General features: G+C 37.4%; 1 protein-coding gene across 2 annotated transcripts in view; it reads right to left on the bottom strand.

Moving 5' to 3' along the window:
- Positions 1-7,249: 7,249 nt before the first annotated feature.
- WDR26 (WD repeat domain 26) overlaps positions 7,250-22,453 on the bottom strand; it is a 37,941-nt gene continuing 22,737 nt past the window's right edge. For both annotated transcript variants that reach the window (XM_019716064.2, XM_074316948.1), the window contains exons 9-14: positions 19,727-19,846; positions 18,134-18,279; positions 17,738-17,816; positions 17,333-17,462; positions 14,351-14,536; positions 7,250-11,794 (exon numbers count right to left, since the gene is read on the bottom strand). In XM_019716064.2, the coding sequence (XP_019571623.2) occupies positions 11,769-11,794; positions 14,351-14,536; positions 17,333-17,462; positions 17,738-17,816; positions 18,134-18,279; positions 19,727-19,846 (687 nt within the window). In that variant the 3' untranslated portion in view covers positions 7,250-11,768. The remainder of the gene's footprint in view (positions 11,795-14,350; positions 14,537-17,332; positions 17,463-17,737; positions 17,817-18,133; positions 18,280-19,726; positions 19,847-22,453) is intronic.

Raw genomic sequence — 22,453 nt, 5'->3', positions numbered from 1 at the left:
TGACTTGAGTTTTTGTAGATTTCTGGTTCTCCACTTTAGCCTGAACCCCAACATGTCAAGGTGTCTCTCCTCGTCTGTATGCTGAAGATAGTCATTTGTGTGTAGGAGCAGGGCTGCCAGTCTAGCCCTGCAAGCCAAAGCAGCAAACGTCACACTATAAATAAGGGAAAACTAGTCGATGAGCAGATCGCTCCTCAAGCCGAGTCCAAAACAACACTGGGCACCTGGGCAAAGGGAGAAAGAAAGTAACGTTTTGCCCGTATTGTGGCAACTTCATGTATTTCACACAGAGATTTATGGGACTGTCACGAGAATGTTAACAGAAAATGACATTTCAAAAATTATATACTTCCTTGCAGAATTTGTGAAACATAAGCCATTTGCCCAGGTACAATGTAATTCCTGCTTATAGAAAGGAAAATAAATTTTTTAAAAAGCTCCAAATTTAATTAAGAGCTTTCATTTAAAAGCTGCTGCCTCTATAGTCACCTTCAAACCTGTAGGACAGGCCCTTGCCAGGTCTTGTTTTGTATTCTGATCGATCCAGTTGTATTTGATCGCCGATACATTTTTAGTGGGTTTGGAGAGGATTTGGCAGAAGATGCTCATCGGATTAGAAGCGAGACTAGCCGTCACTCAGTGTCCTGAAGTCGAGCTGTCAGTGCTCTGCGTGGTGCCACCTGAATGTAACCTGTGCAGCCGCACTGACCACTTTGTGCGTCGGGAGACCCAATACAAGGCATTTCAGAGACATAGCAATATCCGTCCACACCCGGTTCCTTAGAGCGGTATTTGTAAACTTGCAGTTGATGAGAGCAGTTAACCTCTGTCTGTTCGCGGGATGAAGTTAGCGCAGCAGTTTATTCTCAGTCCCAGTGTGTGCCTTAATGTTGCTACCTTAAGTGTTGGCATTTTGGGCAAAACATGACTGTGTTTGATGGGAGCGTTCAAAGGGATTATTCACTGTTGAGGCAGAGTTGGGTGGCTAAGCAAGGCGTGCGATCCCCAAAAGATCCAGTGCCGCACGTCCTTTGGACCCTGGACAAGGTCTAGCCTTGGCAGAAGTCAGAGCCAGCTAAACTCCCTATCCAGATAGGCCCACGCTTTGAGGCCGGACAGAGGCCCTGGTCACACATGAAAGACGGTGAAATGAGCAAAGTAAACTTGGTTCTGTTGGCCACATTAGGGTCTCAGAAATGGTTCCTGTGTTTATCTAGTATTTCTGCCAGGCAGACAACCCAGAAGCTGTAACATAGAAATTACTTTGCTTGCATCTCTCTGTTACCTTTTCATTCTAAGGCACCTTTGTCTAAAAAAAACCCAGTCCCTTTCCTCTGCCTTTCTCCCTAACTTTCAGTGCCTCTTAATGTTCCGCTCAAGCTACTGAAGCAATGGAAGCCACTGGAGAACATAAATCCTTAGACGTGAGAGACAAGCTACTTCAAGAAGCTCAAAGGTTCTGGAAGCTCAAAGGTGATGGGTTGTTGACCAACCGGCTTATCTTCTCAGTATTCTAAACCAGAATAGAACCCATGCAGATGAGTGAGCTTCTGGCTGTCAGTTTACATGTTATCAGGCCTACGTGGCTGAGGCTGAGCACATCAGAAAGAAGCCTTGTTTACAACCAAGGACAGGAGGCTCTTTACTTCTGAAACGTGAACTGTGGTTAAAAACAAAACCACCTTTCTTGTATTGCTTGTATCAAAGGCAGGAAAAGGGGTTAACTCTCATTTTTTTTGTTTTTAGGGGCTTCTCTACAAATAATGTAAAGGGGGAAAAGGCACTGACTTTAAAAACTGTGGTTATGATGCTAAAGATTAATTTTCTATGCTTTTCATTGATTGGCAAGTTGCAAAGGATCTTAGAGATTATTTGCTCTGACTCCTTCATCGTAAAGGTAGAGAGCTGAGGCCTGGCAATTGCATCTGGAATCCTGGTGGTTTCAGCGTTCTCTCCCCCATCACTCCTCTTCCCTGTCCCTGTGAAGGCACAGGACCCAGGACCAGCCAGTGCAGACGACTCCTGTGTGCACAGGATTTTTATCTGTGTCGTGTCACTGTCCCTTGTCCTTGCATCCTCAGTGGTAGCAGGTGCCCTGGCTAATCACTGCCACCTCAGCTGAGAGCTGAGAAAGCAAGATCGAAGATGCAGCTCCTTCATCGAAGCCTGGCAGGTCCCTCGGCTACCTTTTCTCACACAGATGACAATGGAGTAAGTCCAAATGTGCTTCCTCTCACCTGGTCTTACCTCCAAGTTGACAGAGAGCCAAGAAAGCTTCCCATGGAACTTTATCTCCCAGGGCACTTACCACTTTCTATCTGGTATTAGAGTTATTTGTATGCAGTGAATCTCTCCTACTAGGCTGTACACTCCTGGAGGGCAGAGTACACTCTTATTCATATTTGTATCTTCCTCCTACTGCTCTTGGGACCTGACAGTGCCTCGCACACAATCAATGACCGCTGAATGAATAAGTAAATCTGATTGTGTTGTTCTATTGCTCTTTCAGCAGGAAGTCCAGCTGATGTCCTTTACCAGAGAAGCAATGGAGCAACATAATCAGAGCCCACCATTTTTTTTTCAATTTTATTGGGGAATGTTGGGGACAGTATGTTTCTCCAGGGCCCATCAGCTCCAAGTTGTCCTTCAATCTAGTTGTGGAGGGCGCAGATCAGCTCCAAGTCCAGTAGCCGTTTTCAATCTTTAGTTGAAGGGGGCGCAGCCCACCATCCCATGCGGGAATTGAACCGGCAACCTTGTTGAGAGCTCACGCTCTAACCAACTGAGCCATCCGGCCACCCCTCAGAACCTACCATTTTTGTTTTCAAGGCCACATTGTGAAATGTTCTAAGACTTGCTAGACTAGCAAAGGAAACTGCTATATTTGGTGCACTGGAGACTTGTGAAGTCAGCGTTACTTGCAAGTAATATTTTGTCACAAGTAGTTGTGGTGAAAGTGTATGTACTAGGTGCAATTGTCCCCAAAATGTAAACAAACTTGTTCTAACATATAGAATCAGACAAGATAGAGAAGGTGAGTGAAATTCTGCGCTTGTCTAGATTCCGGCCACCTGAGTTTATGTACTTTAAATCAAATACACTATCTTGCTCTGTAGTGTTAACAAGAGTTGGCATATTCTTGGTCTAGTGAAACTTCAATTAACAACACTGTTTAAAAAATGGGCTGTTTTGGCTTTCTCAGGGCTTGTCAGTGACGCCTTTTGGCTGTAAGCCATACTTTTCCTAAAAATTCTAAAACTTAGTAACCAGATTATTTTGCTTTAAATAAATACAATCTAATGACTGAGGGTCCTTCAAAGCATTAGGGTTAGCACTGTAATCACAGGAATAACCACCTGGCAGAACCATAGCTTTAAAGGACTTGTCCACTGAGTTAGTTTGGTGCCAAGTTCAAGTTGCTCTTCTCGAGACATTCCTTGATCAAAGCTTTTGTTCTCAGTTGCTTCCCTCTGAAGCTGGGTGAAGAGTGAGTGTCTGGGTGGTCAGAATCAGCCAGCCGAGGGCTCAGAGGTTTGTGGCTTCCTCTGCTGTGTATCTGGTTTGCTCCTTCCGTTATGGAGCAATGTTGGTTTCATCTGTACCAGTTCCCATTAAGCATTAGAACCCAGTCAAGAGGTGAATCGGTTTAACAAATACCTAAATTCCTGTACTCTGATGGAGCATCTGTCAGATACTGAGGGCACAGTAAACTTCTCAGTTACACACTTGTGGTCACTCTGCAGCCAGCTCTCTTGCTCCTGCTTTGCTTCTAAGTGCCCTCTCTGTGCTTCAGCAGGACACCCACTCTGTTGATCCAGGGGCTCAATCTCATCTGCTGTTCTGAGTACCACACACTCTTAGGGCAAGAGGCTGGCACTTGAATAAGGAAGGAGCTTGAATCTTACCTATTCTCACAGCTCCAGTCACTCAACTGATAACCTCTGAAAGAGAGGTTATAACATGGAATCAGGTTCTAGAGCAGGGGTGTCCAAACTTTTTACGTTTTTCACCAAGGGCCATATGTGGTAAAATACACAAACAGCCGGGCCACTCACGCGAGGTGAAATACATATTGCCTCACCTGGTTTATTGAAGTAAACTAAATATATTTTTGGAATTTGCTGCGGGCCAATAAAAAATGGATTGTGGGCCGCAGTTGGCCCACGGGCCGCAGTTTGGACACCCCTATTCTAGAGCCTCATCTTATCCCTTGATTGGATCAGCACCCTGTTTCATAGATTGGATGCAAACTGGGTTGAGAGTTGACCATGACGATTCAATTAAAAGCAAGCAGTTTGGTTGCCGCGACACTATCACAAAGAGACATGCAGGTCAAGACTAGCCTTGTTACTTGGTATTTTGTTTTACCAGCTACAGTAACCAAACTCATGGGCATTTGTTTTCTCCGTACCATCCCTCCCCCCCACCTTGAATCACCAGAGATGATTATGTAATACTTTTGTATCTATTTCTGTAAGATGAGGGCTCTTAAAACACATACACATAACCACAGTACCAATGTCACACATAAACTAGTGATTCCCTGGTACTAAATATCTAGTTGGTGCCCAAATTTACCCCATTGGCTCAAAATTTTTATAGTTGGTTTGTTCACATTGGGATCCAAACAAGATCTTGTCCATCTCATTTTGTTAATGTCTCATCTCTGAAATCTGTTTTTCCTCTTTTATTCCTTCCAATTTGTTGAAAAAACTGGGTCCTTTGACATAGTGATCATTTGTTGTATAGAATCTCCAATATTCTGGATTTTGCTGAGCCTCCTCTGTATTAATTTCAAACTCTTTAAAAAATCGCTTATGGTTTTACTATGTGCGTTCTCACACATTACAGTGCTGTTTTGTAAGATACTGTTAGCTGCTTTTATAGATGAGGGAGATAGGTAGGCTTTGACAAGCGAGGTAAACTGTCTGAAGTGACACACCAAGTGATAGGATTTCGTCAGGTATGCTGACTCTAAAACCCATGAGTTTAACCACTACATATTTATAAAACAATTTAGAGATGATTCTAATTTATTGTGAAGATTTCCTCTATAAAATGTGTTTTGATTGTTTTAATTGTGTGGAGAAAAATACTGATATAACTTCAAAAGTGTCATTTTCTTTTATGAACTATGCAGTTAACTAGCATCAGTCAAGTGGGCGACTTTTCACCTGACAAGTTTTACATCAGTTTTATTCCAAGGTTAAATGGCCATCTACAGACCAAGGGAGGTTTATACGGTGTAGTGCTTTCAAACATGCTCAGAGGCACCAGCTTCTCCATACTATTTAGGTTATTTAAGCCTATTTCCCTCATTTGTGAAATGGGAATTAAGAGAGCACTGCAGCATCAAGCCACCATGAGAAACAAAAATGCTCATCCAGTGCCTGGCCGACAGGAAGCATCCAGTCTACCAGCCCAGGTGAACACCTGTATGCATTCACGTTACTCACTAATCAAGTAGGTGTGCAGTACTGTAGTCAGTCTCTCGATAGCCTTCTTGCTCCTGCTCTTAATTCTTGGTCTCATTGCTGTAGTAATACAGCACAGTCCTGAGATTCTCAAAAACCACCAGTAAGTGGATTAGTGCCAACTGATAACATAAAATGACTTGGGGTGTTCATAAATTTGGCTGGAGATCTAGAAGGTGGTTTAGAAATCAAAGTTAAATGAAAAACATTTGGCATATTCATTTGAATTCCAAATAATGGTCTAGCACCATAGTTAATTAGTTATGTCTTAAGTAAGATCTTTCTCCTGAGGCGATAAAAGACATAAAGTCTTAAATTGTATATGAGGGACCCCAGTTGCATCAATAGAATGACCAAAGCAGCAACTAATCTTCACATCGGAAAGGAAATGAACACTTGATTGAAAATGTATTTGTCCTTCCGCTTCCTGCATTAGTTGAATTACATGCTGATTTAATATTCTGTTAACTACGCGACCAGAATAGTTCCATATAGAGCAAGCTCACGTTGAAGTACACCGAGTTCGAGGGAGATCGCACTGCCCCAAAGTCAACGGCAGACACTGAAGGTTACTGGCAGTAGTGCTAGGATGGTGGGCTCACGCTGTTGCTGAAACGTCCTTAACAGTGTTAAGTTTTTCTGGAAAAAAAATTCAAGTCATTAAACGATGTAACTAAAGACCATCCACTTTTATTTTGCTAAAGTGGAAAGGAATTAATTGTGTTTTAAAATACAACTCTCTAAGGTTTGTTAAGGTTGGGAAATTTTTATACTTGGTGCTGGGAGCTGGCATGAAACTTTACTCAAATTAGCTAAATCTGCAATGTACAGCCGTACTTAAAAAAAGGAAGTAGAAAAACTTCTCCCTTCTCTTGCCTGTTGATCAGAGGAAGTTGCAACCAGACTTTCAAATTGGTGAGCAGGGCTGTGGAAGCACAACCTCTCCGCCTCCTTAGATCTGCTGTCCTAGGCTGACTCTCCACTAATTCCCTGCCACTAATTTTCCACGTTTGAACTTCCTTTTACTGTACAGAACTCCATTCTCAGTAAAAATCTTAAAAGTCCACTTCTGTAGTCATTCACCCCAATGTGGCAATTGGTTTTCTTTTCCTTTTTTCATAAACACATATTACTGTAGATTTGTACACAACGAATGCTTTCTCCAAGATCTTTAAAGAACTATGCAATTACTATGATATAAATTTAAATTTAAAACTGGAAATGTATTTTTTCTAATAATCAACGTTTTTAATACCTAAGTGCATAATTTCAGATGCAGTAATATTTTTGAACAAAATGGGGCCTGTCATTCCTTTAAAATGTAAATGTTCCTTAAATTTTTCTAAATCCATTGATTTCACACAATAGCTCTTTAAAAAGCTATCCCAACAGATGAAGCAGTCTGTCTTAGGTCCCACTTAAAAATTCCAGGTAAATAAACAAATGAAAGTCAAATTCAGCAAATCATTGCCTAAGGTACAAATGGTACTATTTAAACATGCAGATGAATGGATATTAGATCTAACACAGCAACAATTACTTCTTCATTCTGTTTATTGGATCGAAAGGGAATACAAACGATTGCTTAAGTGCTACGCACTGACATGGAAAGGTGTATTTAAAAAAAAAAATCCCAGTAAAGCAAATTAAAGTTAATGTAGCTTCAATTGAACAAAATTTTAAAGACGTTTAATATACTACACATTCATAAAATAAAAGTTAAAGGGTGTTTTGTAAATAATTAGTAGAACAAGTGAAAATAAATATCAAAGACCTGAAGTTTTTTATGCTTTAATGAAATAATAAAGCAAAGAAATTTAAACTACTAAATATAATCTGAGAGGCAGTTAAAAAAAAACAAAACAACAAAAACAAAACCCCCCAAAATTTAAGAACACAATCCTTTGAAACATTTAATCAGTCCATAGCAAATAGTTATCACATACCAAAAGCTCTAAGTGTTAACTAGTTCCACCACAATGCCATGTAAATCTTGACAATTTAGAAACCTTGAGATCACCACTTAAGTTCTTTTCTTGATCTCTACAGCTTGGTTTGTAAGTACATACATGCTTTTGTGGCTCTACTCCCCTCGCCACACACATACATTTTCAAGGAGCCAATAACATTTTTTCCATTTGTGCCTAAAAATGTTACGATTCGGTTTTAGCACATTGACCCTGGTAATGAAAATGTTTAAGTTAAAGATGGGGACACAATTTCAATCTTATAAAAATATACCAGTATTAACCAAACCTTAAATTCAGAGAGGGCACTTCACATGTGCACGAGACTTTTAGTAAAACTGACAAGAACCTAGAACAGCTGTTTCCAGGCCTTTTAATGAATTAAGTACTCTCTCTCTTCCACACACACACTCACATATCACACCACACACACACATACACACACACACACACACACACACACACACATTTTTATACTATGAGTTTCATTAAATCCAGGCTATCTCTGGATTAAGTAGATAGGGGATGTTTTAATTTTTATTTTTGCAACTATAGGGCAGCTACTATAACAATAGCTTAACACTGACAAATCTCAATTAAGTTCACCCTGTTTTTAGAAAGTGTCTAAGTGTAAATGCAAATTCACCTCTTCTTTTAAATTAGCAGTTTATATTAAATTAGACATGGTTTTTGAAATGGTAGTAGTATTTTGGAGAGCAACCCCAAAAGAGAGCTGCTGAAGTCTAAATGTCTAAATGAGAAATTAAAATATAACTAAATCAAGATATTTATACATTTTTGAGATGGGACAAAAAGGATATTAAGAAAAATGTCTTCTTTCCTCCCCATTCAAAAGCAGCCATTCTTCTGCTGTGAAAGAAACTGACATGGATATGTCCCTTTCAAGAGATGTACGATATATTTACCACTCTGAGCAGAGGTGATAGGGTCAGTTCTTGTGTGCAGGAACCAACATCCTACAAAAGAAAATTTCAAAATGGGGAGGGGTGGGAAAGAAGGGTTTTCTATTAATGTCATGGAATGCCACCGTAGAGGGAGAACACTCCTAGTAATAAAAATCACCATATTACTACTAGCGTGATTTCAGATTAAGAAAATACTGACAAAAATTGGATTTTTTTCCAACTAGCAGGTTATTTTAATTACTTAGTTTATATTTAAAGTTAGGTAATCCCTTTTTTGTTCTCCCACCCACTAAAATGGGCCAATTTGTAGGGACATTTGCAAATAAAATTTCCTGTTTAAACTACTTACCTGGTTTAACATACATTTACCTGGCCAATAAAATTCACAGAAATGGAGCTGGCATGAACACTAATAACGTACAAAACCCCTCACTGAAGCTTTGTCATCCCTCCCAACTAATCCCCCACTGTAGTTGTTTATCGCCACCCACACGCCAATCTTTAATCCCCAAATCCATCACTGTACTGTTAATAACCAATTATTTGAAGGAAAAAGACATTTAATTCCATACTTGCTCTAGCCCTTAATGAGTAGCAACAACAAAAACATTTTTAAGCACATGGAAATGAGCCTACTAACCTGATTTTTGGAGCCAAAATTCTCCACTCTATTTTGATCTATGTGCAAAAAGTATTGGTACTTTTCAATTTATACATTTGTTAGTATCTTGCGGCTGGCTTGGTAGTTTGCTTATATATTCTCACTCTTAACCCTAGGCAGACTATAGCACTCGCCCAAGTTTTCAGTTCCATCTATGTGTTAGACCGTCCTGCTATCAGGTTGTACCACAAAACCCTAGGTTTCTTAACCCTTTATGTCCTTTCTAGCCCGTCACTGCATGGCAAATGCATGGAACAGATGTGTGCAGCAAACTGGCACAGCAAAGTACCAGTACATATAGGAAGCTGCCAGTTAAGACAGACCTGGAACCCCAACTCGCCTAGCTGCTGCAGAAACCTTTGCATAGTTGTTACTCCGTTTTCATGGAGTTATATTCTTGCAAGATGTGCCTCCCTTTAACTCCACGTTTTTAAAGTGTTTCTAACTGTACTTCAGAAGCACTCTGAGAACTCAGATCTAGGGCTTGGGTGGGTGAAGTATAGAATCTGAGTGCCAAATTGCCCCTGAATGGGCACAAATCTCAGTGAACGTTACTAATGTACACAAGCACACTGCAACCAAATTTGTAAACAGCTGTGGAGTTTCTATGCCCACACTTTATCAGGGATGTTCCTGTAGAGTTATTACTGGGGTGTATTAATGGCTTCAGGGTATAATACATGAATCACTTAAAATATGCATCGATTTAACTGTACTGAGGTAAAGAGAAGTTGCCACTTAATTATATACAGTTACCAATGAAGATTTTTATTCAAGCTTAAAGTAAAAAGTAATTTTAGTTAAGAAAAATGAAGTACCAGATAAACTAGAACATAGTTAACTTAGAAGTATCAAAACAGGAATTCTTGATTCTCTTAAGTGGTGGTCTCTGCAAAATTGAGCTTGAAGAAATCTTTTACACATACCAATTTGATAAAATAATCTGCTGACCATGATCTGTCTTTTTCTCTTACTGTGAGAGCTTTTGGGAGAATCTGTGCTGTTTTAAGGCCAATTGTGTTTTTCTTTCTTCTCCCCTTCCCTGACTTTCCCATTTCTCCCTGCTGCCATTCCCTACTTCCCACCCCCCAATGGAAGAATTTCTCTTCTTTGTGGATCCCGAAAGAGTCTGCTCATGGTAAAATACATTATAGACTTGGCTGGGCCTAACAGGGAACTTGGTACAAGACTTATTCGTCACCAGAGTCTTATTTTGGGGGTATTCCCACTCCTCTTTCCAACATAACAGCTGCGGTCACCGTACTTATCCTCTACCAAAAAAGGGAGGGCATTTCAAAGGAGACTAAGGTGGTTGTATTCAGCTGTTACGGGATTTAAAAGCACAATGTGAACACCAGGCTTTTGGCTTCTTTTAAATGTGAAATTCTCAAAATTAAAAGTGCTTTTCCATAAAGGAAACCTTTCCTTAAACTAAAAAGGGACGGGAGAGGGAAAGACTATCCACAGCACCAGTTTAGAATGAGGTTCAGTATGGCAATATCTGAAAAACTGAGAAGGAATCTTCTTTAAATTTATGTATTTATATATGTCAAAATATTAAGGGCAATTAAGAGAAATGACTATGAGGTTTTAAACCCAGTTTAGTATGTTTGTGACTTGCTGAATTTTCCTAACAAGCTCAATTATACTATGAATTTCCAAAGTGGTTATATCTGCTGATTTCTACTCTCTTGCTAGATCACACCAAAATGATTTCCCAAGTTGAAAACAACTTGGAATGAGCTTTGCTGAAAACCTAAACTGCCTACTGATCTCTCATGTTGGTATATATTTAAAATTCTCTTTTTGACTCTTGAATTTCTTCAAGATCAGGTACTGATGTTACTTCAGGAATAAAACAAAAGGGGGAAACCTTCCAAGTGTCACTCTGAATTTCCTGTGTAATGTCCTTCCAAGCACTGCTTCTGACCAGGTCTCGTGTGGTATTCCAGAAGAGCATCAGTTACACTGTGTAGCTAAGTCATAGAGGAAACTGTTTTTAAGCTGGTTTAGATTCCAAATGTATACAAATGAAGTCACTTTGATCCTATAAATACTTCTTAATTTATTTTTAAAAAATTGTGCTGTTAACCCTTTTACGGGGCAACAAGCTATGTGAAAAGTACAAAACTTTTTGTCAAATGTAATATTGAGTGCTTTTGACATAGTTCACTGGTTCTCATCTGCATCAGAATATACTGCAACACGGGCAAGGCTAGAATCCATGAACCAAGCTGCAAAGATCTCAAGCTAAATAAGGCGGAAAGATTTGGAGAAACAAAAGAAGGAAATTCTTTCCTATCCAATGTATACTCTTCAGACTAATGCACTCTTTCTATCAAGCCTTCTAAACTGTTAAATAAAGTTTTCCAAACAAGCATTTAAACTTCATTACACAGAAGAGCAACAAGAATGGTATCCCACCAGTCAAAAGGCAGGAGGGAAAAAAATATATATACTGAGTTCAATGGGTAAGCCTGAATGTAGCACAGTTCTTCACAACCGATGGGGGGATAATTCAACATGGTGTCCAACAACGTTCTAACGACGTGCTTCATCTCAACTGGTTACTATGAAGCAAGGTGTAAATGTTTGGCCCCAATCGGGCTTCAGAAATGGTTCTTTTTTCATGACGAGCATGTCTGTCCAGCTATCAATCATGTTTGTTTGCACCAAATCCCAAGCCATTAAAATACGACTAATTTAAGTTAAACAGAAGTCGTCTGCTCCAAATTCGCCATCAACTATCCATGCTACTGCATTCCTCTGAATGAAGACAAGATGAAAGGTGGTGGAGGGGCAGGGGGAGAGAGAAGAGAAGGGGAGAAAAAAGTTACCATTAGATATTAGAAAGCTTTAATATCAGCATCATGATATTACAAAATATAATAACATTAAAAAACAATCACATCAAGGGAAGTTCTTGATACTTTCATCATAATCATTAAAACAATTTGTCTACATCATGTCTTAGGCTATTAATATTACAGTCTAAACTCATGATTATTTTAAATATTGGCGAACCCAAATGATTAATCATATTGGAATCTCATGCTTTTAAAATGAACCTTGGAATAGCTGCACAGAATAGAAAAATCTTCATGATAGTTTACAACAGAAAAGAGGAAAGGAAGATCTGGAAGTCCAAGGTAGAACTGTGTATTTAATTCTCCTTTCAGTGGCTCAGTTTGAAATTCTGCAATATCACCCTATTCTTCTGTTGGGGGGGGTGGGGGGGGGAGTTTGTGTCACAGCTTCATTTATATAATTCACATACTATACAATGTACCCATTTAAAGTGTACAATTCAACAGTTATTAGTATATTCACAGAACTGTACAAACATCAATCACCATAATCACCCCAATCACCCACTAGCATATACAAACCCCCACCCCCAACCCTCAGCAACCACCAGTCTATTTTCTGTTTCTATGGATTTGCCTACTGGGGACCATTTCATATAAATGGAATCACACAACATGTGCTCTTTTGTGTCTGGCTTCTTTCACTTAGCATATTGTTTTCAAGGTTCATCCAAGATGTACCATGTGTTAGTACCTGAGACTATCCTATTTTATATACAGTATGGAACTCTACTGTTATAATAATAACAAGAAAAACATATTTTCAAGCAAGGGACAAAGAACCCAGAAGATCCCTGCATAGAAGGCATATAACCAAATATCTAATTATATAGAAGTTGTTTTCCTATTTTAGGTGTAAATGAGAATCTTTTTCAGGGCCATACCTATGTTGCCAAAGCTGAACTGGACCCACATCTTACTGAGCTAAAATTTGGCTTATCCATTATAGTGAGTATTCATGATCAATTAAATTCACCAAATAGCAGTACAACTCATATTCCACTGCAGTGGAGGCATACACTCAGAGTATGTCTGAAATAAATCCACTTACAATAAACCTGTTACTATATACCTACTATTTTCCTACTTCTGTAAACCATATATGTTTGTTTGAAGAAATAACTTGCAAATGACTAATAAAATTAGAAAAGCACATCTAATCAGTTACAGATTTATAGAACACCTATTTTAGGGAGTGGGCCTTGAACTCTAAGTAGGACAACAAAGGAAGGTAAAGATTTTTGGTTTCAGTTGATTTCCCAGAGGAATGTTAGAATGTCATGTAGTAATCTACAAATACCCAAAGGCCCTTCAAAGTTCTGAACTGAGCAGCAGTTCTCAAACTTTTCAACCCACATGCTCTTCATGCTTTTTACTCTCATCTTTAGCCATAGATCCTCACCTGCCAGTAAGATCTGGTCAAGTCTTCTACATTTCACAGTTTGTACCACAAGGACACACAAAAAAGTATACAGAATATGCTTTTCCAAACCACGTACGCTACCCTGAACATCTCTTCCCTGCTGCGAGTAACTTAACTGAGAGCAGTCGGTCACCTTTCTTCCTTTCTTTCAAAAACACTTAGGTGGGACACACTGTGAACAGAAAATCTGTTTCTAGGTAAATTACTTCCTTTTAAGCAAACTAAATATTTTACTTGCTGTTTGAAAAAAGAAGGATAAGTTATTTACATAAAATTTCTCATTATTTCTTCTCTTTAGTACTGGTATCTTGGTCAATGAAGCTATGTCCTTAACTGTTAGCCTTCTGGCTTTGTGCTTTCTTCATCTCCAAGTATCTAAAAGGAATAGAAAACACCTTTCTATTTGAAGACTCGGCAGCACCCAACAGGGTAATTAGTCTCGCCATGCTTCAGTTTTCTCACCCATGGACATGAGGATAAAACCACTTCTCTCACAGGGCTATGAAGAGTTTATGCACGATAGCATACAAAAAGGGCCTAGCATACTGCTTGGCACACAGGTACATGATAAATTTTAGTTCCCTTCTCTTTCTCCATCCATCATGTATAGCTCATGCTAGTATGCTACATGGTGTTAACAGAGGTTTATTTTTAAGAATAAAATCCATAATCAAGTTGTTCAAATTCTGTATACGAGCTAGTTCTCATGGATGTAAAAGTATAAAATGCTTCTTGTATGATGAAGCAAGATTTTTAAAGGGATATTAAATACTAAATAGCTAACTGGATGTAAATGAAGTGGCACCTTCTAGCTTAGTCTCCCTACTGTCACCAATGAAACAAAAAATACCACTCTATCTCAGATTACTTAAACTCCTACTGTAGAGTAAGATAGTGTACAATCTCTAAAAGAGGGAAAAAATAAATTAGATCCCACACTTCAAAGTACTGCTTAAAACTGCTGTAACTTTGTAATAAGCAGGGCAATATTTCCTCTGGAGAAAATACAGGCATGTTATACAATGGTGTTACCTTCAATATTCTGGTGGTCTATAAAAGGTGCTGGTCCCCATATTCTAACAGTGCCATCATCTGAGGCGCTGGCCATCATGGATGGAATCTGTGGGTTCCAGCTCACACAGTTTACTGTACGTGTGTGCCCTGTCAGCTCCGCAATTGGCAGTTCACTACGTTTGTGCCAGATGTAAACCTTGTGATCTGAATAAACAGTAATTCAGAGAAAAGTTATGGAGTTGTTATACATTAACAAACCAACTAATTTTAAATTTAATATTCATTACACATAGAAATGACTTGATTATTAGAACTTTAAAGGAGAACAAATCTAACATAGTTTAACAAATTACCTTATGAAAATCCATTTAAATAAAATATACATTTTTCTCCTGTTAAGGTGATTAGCTCTCAAGTCACCACAAAATCTATTTGAAATATTCTGTAATACATGAGTAATACACAACTACAGTCAAGGTCTTTGAATGCAAACAAATGTAGGATAGAGATAAAAATTCTATGGAAATGTGAGGTGACAAAAGCAATATATCCAAATTCAAATAATGAATGCAGCAATGCATTCAATGAAGCAATAATGAAGATCACAGCAAAATCTTTCCTGGGTGCTTACAATGTACTAGGTACTAAATACTTCATGTATATTATTCAATCTTCACCACCATCATGAGGTGGGTACTATGCTTATCCCCTTTTTATGGGTGGTTACTGAAGCACTGAGAGGTTAAGCAACCCACTCATGGTTAGCAGCTTGTATTACGTTGGGGCAGAAGTAATTGTGGTTTAAAAGGTTAATAACTGCAAAAACTGTAACTACTTTTACACCAACCTAATAAATGGTGGGGTTGGGACTAAAATCTCAAGGCTCTGCCCCAGAGTTCACTGGTGAGTCTAGACAACTGTCTTGTATCTACATCGTAAAATGGCTTTGCAGTAAACTATTTATAATCTCATGAAGCAACCAAGAAAACCAAAACCCCCAACAACTTTGGAGTAAAACTGATTCTAATCTTCGAAAAGACCAACCAAATAGTAGAGCAGTGGTTCAGAGTGTGGGTTCTGGAGTCAGACTGCCTAGTCCACACCCTCCCTTCTATCAGCGCCTGACCAGCTGTGTAACTGTGGGCACGTGACTATGCAACTCTTCCTCAGTAAATGGGGATTCGTACTTACCGGGTCATGTTATGAGGATAAAGTTTGTATGTGAAAAAGTGTTTTGAACAGAGTCTAGCACATAGTAAACATCACGTATTACTATACAAAGTTAGCTAAATATAACTGGTGTTTCTTAAACAGAAGGCGGAACCAGGGTAAATCAAAAAAGAGTTTGGTCTGAAGGTCTGTCAGTCAACTAGGCGGTCAATGTGGGAGCTTTCAGTGGGTGTGCGGCCAACTGAGGCAACTCTAGAGTGGGGATTTGGAAGGTCCTTGGAATGTATTCCTTACAAATACACGACAAATGGAATACTGTGGTCATCGTGGGAGATAATACATGCACTATATCCACAAGCTATTCAAAACATTTTTAGAACCATTCTAAACCACCTGAGTCATGAGAATACTAATCTCTCCACTTCATAGTTAGGTTTCATTTTTAGCCCTAAACAGAATATAATGTGGTTTAATTACATTATTCACAGGCTTAGTTCTCAGTTAGTTTGGACTTTAAAAAAAAAAAAGGCATCATTAAGGATAATGGTAGCCATACGTATGTTTAAGCACTTCTAGGGTACATATTATTTCCAGAAAGTTACAGGGGATTGTGAGGCATAATTCAGAGAGAAAAAAACACATCAGAAGCAGGACTGAATAGAGCATGGAGAAAAAGATCTTAGATTAGGAGGAGCTAAAGAGCAAACAGAAGGCTTAATATACATAGACCACATGACATTAGAAACCAATGGAGAATCTGGAAGAACATAACATGATTAAACTAACAGGCAAAAAGATTTTTTGACTGGAAAGAAGTGAACTCACAATTGTTACCTAACAAACCACTCTTCTCTCCTCTAAATCTTAACTGACATAGATTATTTTAGGAAAGAAAGGATAAATTCACACGCTTCATATTAAAATCATCCCTAAATGTCTCTTGTCCTAATCCTTTCACACTCTTTACACACAAAGGAAAACTTATGTGTCACATGATTCTGTTATCTACTGAGATCAGTTTTTTTGGCAAGATGGGATCTCCTTGGAGTATAAAACTAGATTTAGTATTTTAAAAGGTGACTTAAATAGTTTGCTGCTATAGTACTTAGAACAGCATATTGGGTACTCAAGAAAAACATGTTAAATAAAAAATTGCAATAATTTGCCATTATTTATATTTCTATCACCTTAAAAAGTACACTAACTTTCAATACTGCCTCATTTAACATGTGCATATTTAACCTGTGCATATTTTAAACAAGTTATATTTCAAATGAGACTGACTACTTTTGGTATGTGCCTGGCTGAAATACTGATGTTGTTAAACTGGAGAATAAGTTTATTCAAAAAAGGTAGTAGAGACAATTCTGTAATTTCAGCTTTTCTGAGACCTTATGAATAATCAAACTGAATTATTCTCTTTGGCCATTAAAGAAATGCTGAAGATCTAACTATACTCAATTCTGTGCAAGTTCAGATAAAACATCATAAAGAACCTTGACGTTTTAGATACTACTAACCTGTAAAAACCACCAGTCTCATGAAAAAACAAGTCACCATATGAAAAAGTAATGATTTAACTGAGTCCTGATTTGATGCGTGCACTGAACACACCTCCACTTGGCCAGAACAGGCACTACTGATTTGTGACAGCAAGGACTCAAGTCATTACAAAAAAGGGGAAACTAACAGTGTGCTGGATAAATAACTCATACAATTTTTAACATCTTGAATTTGCTTGGAGGCAAGACCACCTTCACAAATTAAGAGAACTACAGAACTTTAAACCCATCGATATATGTGAACTGATAGTTAACACAAATAATTTACCTTCACTGCCACTAGAGATGAAGTCTTCATTATGGCCTCCAAAACATGAATGAATTGTATAAAACCCTTGCGTGACACCTTGATACTTTCTTACTAAAACTCTGTCTTGCAAGTCCCATAAATGAACTCCCTATAGGCAAAAGAAAACATTGGGTTATTTATTCTACTCAACGCAAAGAATTTAAAAAAGTAATCTGTGAATATCCCTTTGCTTGATGGAACATTTTTATTTATGTAAAATACTAAATTTCTGACAAATTTAGAGTTGATTCTACACACTTAAAGTCAAACATATGCAGTAAAATTTAATTAGTGGAAATATTTCTGTTTACGTATATATACTAAAAATCACAATTAAAATCTGAACTAAGCTAAATTTTTCTGAAATTATATTAAGAAACTTACCTGAGTTGCTACATTTAACAAAGCTAATCGGCCAGTCTTTGAAATAGTAAAAGACATAATGGGATGATCTTCTTGTACTCTGTAATCAGAAAATAATTTGTAAAAAGCCAACATACTAGGAATCAAGACATTCAAATTACCAAAATATAAAATTTTCTAGTTTAAATGTCACAATTTTGCTTGTAATCATTATAATACACTATATTTCAATCAAGAAAAAGAATTTGAGTTAATGATTTGAGTGACTAAGCATCACCTGACCATCAATCCAAATTACCAAAGAATCAAACCAAAACTAAAACCAATGGAAACTCCTCTTCTGAAAGAGCAAGTCCCACCACACCATTTTAATATAAACCAGACAATTACTGTTGAATAGATGCAAAAAATAGTTACATGTTCCTATCTGTAAGGTCCTCGAAGTTATATCCCCGAATTCGCTGGTGTGTATCTGATGCCAGAACAGTCTTCCCATCACTCAAGCACCAAAGACATTGCACTCGCACCCCTTCCCAGGAGTCAAGGAGATTCCCATCTAAATCCTGAGCAGGAGAAAATTACGTTTAACTTCATTACTGAACAGCACTCAGAAAGTGAACAAAAAAAAAACAAAAGAATTCCTTAGAACTATCTTTTTGTAATAAATTTGTCTTTTCCTGACACTGATCTCAATCTAATTGTTCCATAAGTGTTTTCAAACATGAAAATTTGAATGCAGGTCAAATTTCACCACCACAATACCAACAGGGGAGGGGGTGAGAACCTCTGTAAATCTGTCTTCCCTTCAAAAACCCACCATACACAGGTAAATACAAAGAAAAAATCCCTATGTTCCAAGTAAAGGTCTCACTACTATTAGAAAATAATTCAAACATTCCTTTAAAATTCATTATACTGGGATTTGTCTTATAATATTCAGAAGTTGTGATATGGAAAAAGATTATTAAAACATTAATTAACGCTTTATATAACTTAGGAATCTGATATGTCATTTTAAAAAGCTTCACCAAATTTGTAACATGCGCTACAGATCAAAGCTTTTAGGATCATTAGCTTATCGAATATTCAAAGCTCTGAGAGGCATCCTATTCCCATTTTACAGATTAGGAAACTACCAAGTCCTGTGTCATGGAGGTTCAAACACTGCCAGCAGAAACATACATGGTCATCTTGCACCAAAGAATTAAGAACTAATGGCTTATAACCATGCTGAGATAATATGACACTAGATTCCATAAGTTTCATGGCCATCTTAATGAAAGAAATTGGTAATTTGTAATGGCTTACATAAAAGCCCTTATGGTAAGTGATCTTTAGCTACTGTGAATGATTTGATGGAATTTATTATCTTGTTTAATTTTAGTCCTGAAAATAAATCTGAAGGTGCCTACTGGCACCATGCCAGGCAGTGATATGCGACATGGAATTGAGATAGGCAGTAATGACACTGTGTTTGTATCACAGTCTACACCTTGTCAGCCTTTTTACCTATTACTTATTTTTATCATCCCAACAATTCAAGATGAACAGGGCAGGTATTGATCAGAAGAGATTGCAAATAAAGACTGAAAAGTTACCCGGTAGCACTCATCACCACTTTAATTTCTCAAATATTTAAGACAGTCTATTCATGAAATTCAAGATCTTTCTTTTCTATATACAAAAACTGAAAGGGCCAAAATCTCAAAAGAAATTAAATACTAAATCTTTTCATTCCTATATATTAGAAACTTGTCTATGAGAACAAACTTAGTAAGACAAAATTTAAATGTTTTAATAAATGCAAAGTCTATACTTTGTACAAAAACTTGAAATCGTTTAAAAAAAAGGAGATAAAACACAGAAAGTTCTACTGGACAGTGCTTATCTAGACAGATGGCAAAGGTCTTAATACAGTATATTTTCTAAAAGTCAAGTGAATTCTTTATTTAAACAAACTAAATTTGCTTTTAAAGAAGCAGACATCCGAAGAGGGCACTAAATACTCACACACTGATAGAACTGCCCACGTTGACCTCCAGTTACAAAGCGTTTCCCATCTGGATTCCAAGCCACACTTGTTAAACTATCTTCATGAGACTGGCTCATTTTTGTCCTTAGCTCTCCCGTCTATGAAGAAACAAAACTGTGAATAAGACCTTCAAGATACCCCTCTAAAGGGAATGTGTAAAGAAAAAAATAAAGAATACTAACTGGGATATCTGGTTAGTTTTCCTAATTAGAGAAATAAATTGTTTTAAATCGGCCTTACAAAAAAAGCTTGTAACTCTCAGAAATTAAAGACTTGAATAAAAATCCAGGGGTTGAACAATGCCTGGCATAGGTGACCCACAGAATAGATATGATGAAATAAACTCCAATAAAACTCTCATCTTAAAATCAATTACATTCATGAATTAAAACGTAACTTTTCCCAAGTAAAATCGTAAAAAGCCTAACACCACATATCTATTCCTTCTGAGTTTCCACTGCTCCTCAGTCCACAGTTCTTTATACATTTTATTCTAAATATTCCTCAAGAACAAGATTAATGGGTAGAAAAACTATGCCCTTAGTCTAGGCCAAGGGTCTGGGCAGTCTAAATTATGTTAAATTTCATATTCAAGATTCTCAAAATGTAGTAGGGAACATAGGAAGAAAAATGAAAATTGTTTTTCTGATATGTAACTTTATTTCAATTAAAAGTAACAGAAAAGAAAGAGGAATTTTTGTACTGTTTAGCATAGCCATTTTCTAAAGCAGTCCCAACCAAGCAAGACTATTTAATGGTTACAACCTTCAGATATCCTCCTGTTATTTTTTTCTAAGTTATTCAACTTAGAAGGTAGACACATACCATTTAATCTAGTCTTGATTCCATTTTGTTCATGGATTAGAAACAGGATCTGAGAGATTATAGCTGCCCTTGGTATAATAAAAAGTACATGGGCATAATTTTCCTGTGAGAAATGGGTAATCAAAAGTAAAAAAAAAAAAAAAAAAAAAAAAAGAGTGAAAACAAAGTGTATGATCAGGAAACGGGGCCAAGTAATAAAAGCAGAGAGGGCACAAAAATAGAAAACCAGATGTCTCCCTTACACTGAAAAAAAATATTCAGCAATCTTAAATCCTTCCCACATATTGTTAACTGCCCTCACCTACTTACTTTTTTGGGTTGCTTAATACGAACAGTTAAAATAAAAGTCTAGAAGCACAAATACACATGCAACAGCTAAATCCTCAGCATTTTCTACTCAGGAATTTGTTAATACATTAAGTTCTGAAGGCAGAAATGGTGTTTTCTCCGTTATGCTCAGGATAACGCGTACATGAGGATATTAATTAGGAACCTACCTAAAAGCATAAAGGAAGAATTTGGAAACTGACTAAAAGAGGCCACCCTTTCAGAACAAGTCTATCAAATAATGCATAGTAAAACAACCAGGTAAGCTGGAATATAGCTTAACTGTCCAGCAATTCAAAACTAACTCAAATGAAAACTGCCAGGCACTATAAATTCAGAGTCTCTATTATAGGACTATGACTACATACCTCCTCCCTTTAAGAGGGGAGCAAAAAGCTTTAATGAAGAAAAATTTTTTGTCTTTTAGGTCAGATTCCCCTCAAGCCTGTTTCACTGAGTGAAAGCCATCTACTCTGTGCCTTGCACCCCTCTGAACCCAATCCCCAATACAACACTGGTTTGCTAAAAATGGCATAAAGACATTTTGGGAACAATTGGGGATTTTTGATTATGAAATGAATACTAGATAGTAGAGAATGATAGTTAATGTTCTTAGATGATGGTTCTATAAGAGAATGTTACTTTTTTGGAGATATGTGACTAAGTATTTAGGGGTAAAATATCCTACCTGTAATTTACTTTCAAATGTTTTGGATAGGGGTGTATGTGTAAGTATGGATACATGTTCGTATACATACACAAAATATTAACAACTGTTGAATCTAGGTGGGCATACAGGTAGATCATCACTGTACTCGTCTTCGAATTTTTCTTAATATTTAAAAATTTTCCAAAAAAGCTGGGGTTGAAATCTAAATGACTGAGCATTAGAAAATCTTACAGATATAACAGCAGAACTAGAATGATGGCGTATCTTCAGGCACATCTTACTAGTCATTCTATCCTCTACCCCATTTTCACAGCTTGTCATTTCTATTGTGCTTCATCTTCATCCTCCTGGCAAAAATCAACTTATTTACAGGTTCCCAGACTCAAAACCCTATCCTATCAACTTATACTTTCATACCCAAACCATCGTCTGGACCATTCCTGGCCTAAGGGAATAAAAAAACAAAAACCATCACCTAACCAGTCAACTTAGAGAAGGAAATTGAAAATGTTTTCTTAAATCACAACTATAAGGTTTCCAAAACAGTCTGTAGACAATGGTGAACTTAATGCTGAGTTTTTCTAAAATGGAACCCTGGATAAAATTCAAGTTTTAATTTAGCAACAGTAATAAAGTCCTTAACAGTAAGTTACCATTTAAATTTACTACACTAGATCAAAATAACAAATATAGACAAGGAGACGGTACGATTGCCACCAAAATAGAAAATTTAGTTTAACGCTGATATTTTCACACTTGAAAAGTAACTTTCATGTACAGTTACGAAAACTGAGAAATGTAAAATCTTTTCTGAGGTAGAAAGTACCACACTAAATAGTACAAATTCCACAGTACAAAGTACAACATTCCTGAAAATACTTAT

The sequence above is a fragment of the Rhinolophus sinicus genome, linkage group LG12 (genome assembly GCF_036562045.2).
Source record: "Rhinolophus sinicus isolate RSC01 linkage group LG12, ASM3656204v1, whole genome shotgun sequence".
NCBI lineage: Eukaryota > Metazoa > Chordata > Mammalia > Chiroptera > Rhinolophidae > Rhinolophus > Rhinolophus sinicus.
The sequence above is the reverse complement of the archived record's forward strand: the minus strand, read 5'-3'. Positions and strand labels throughout refer to the sequence as shown.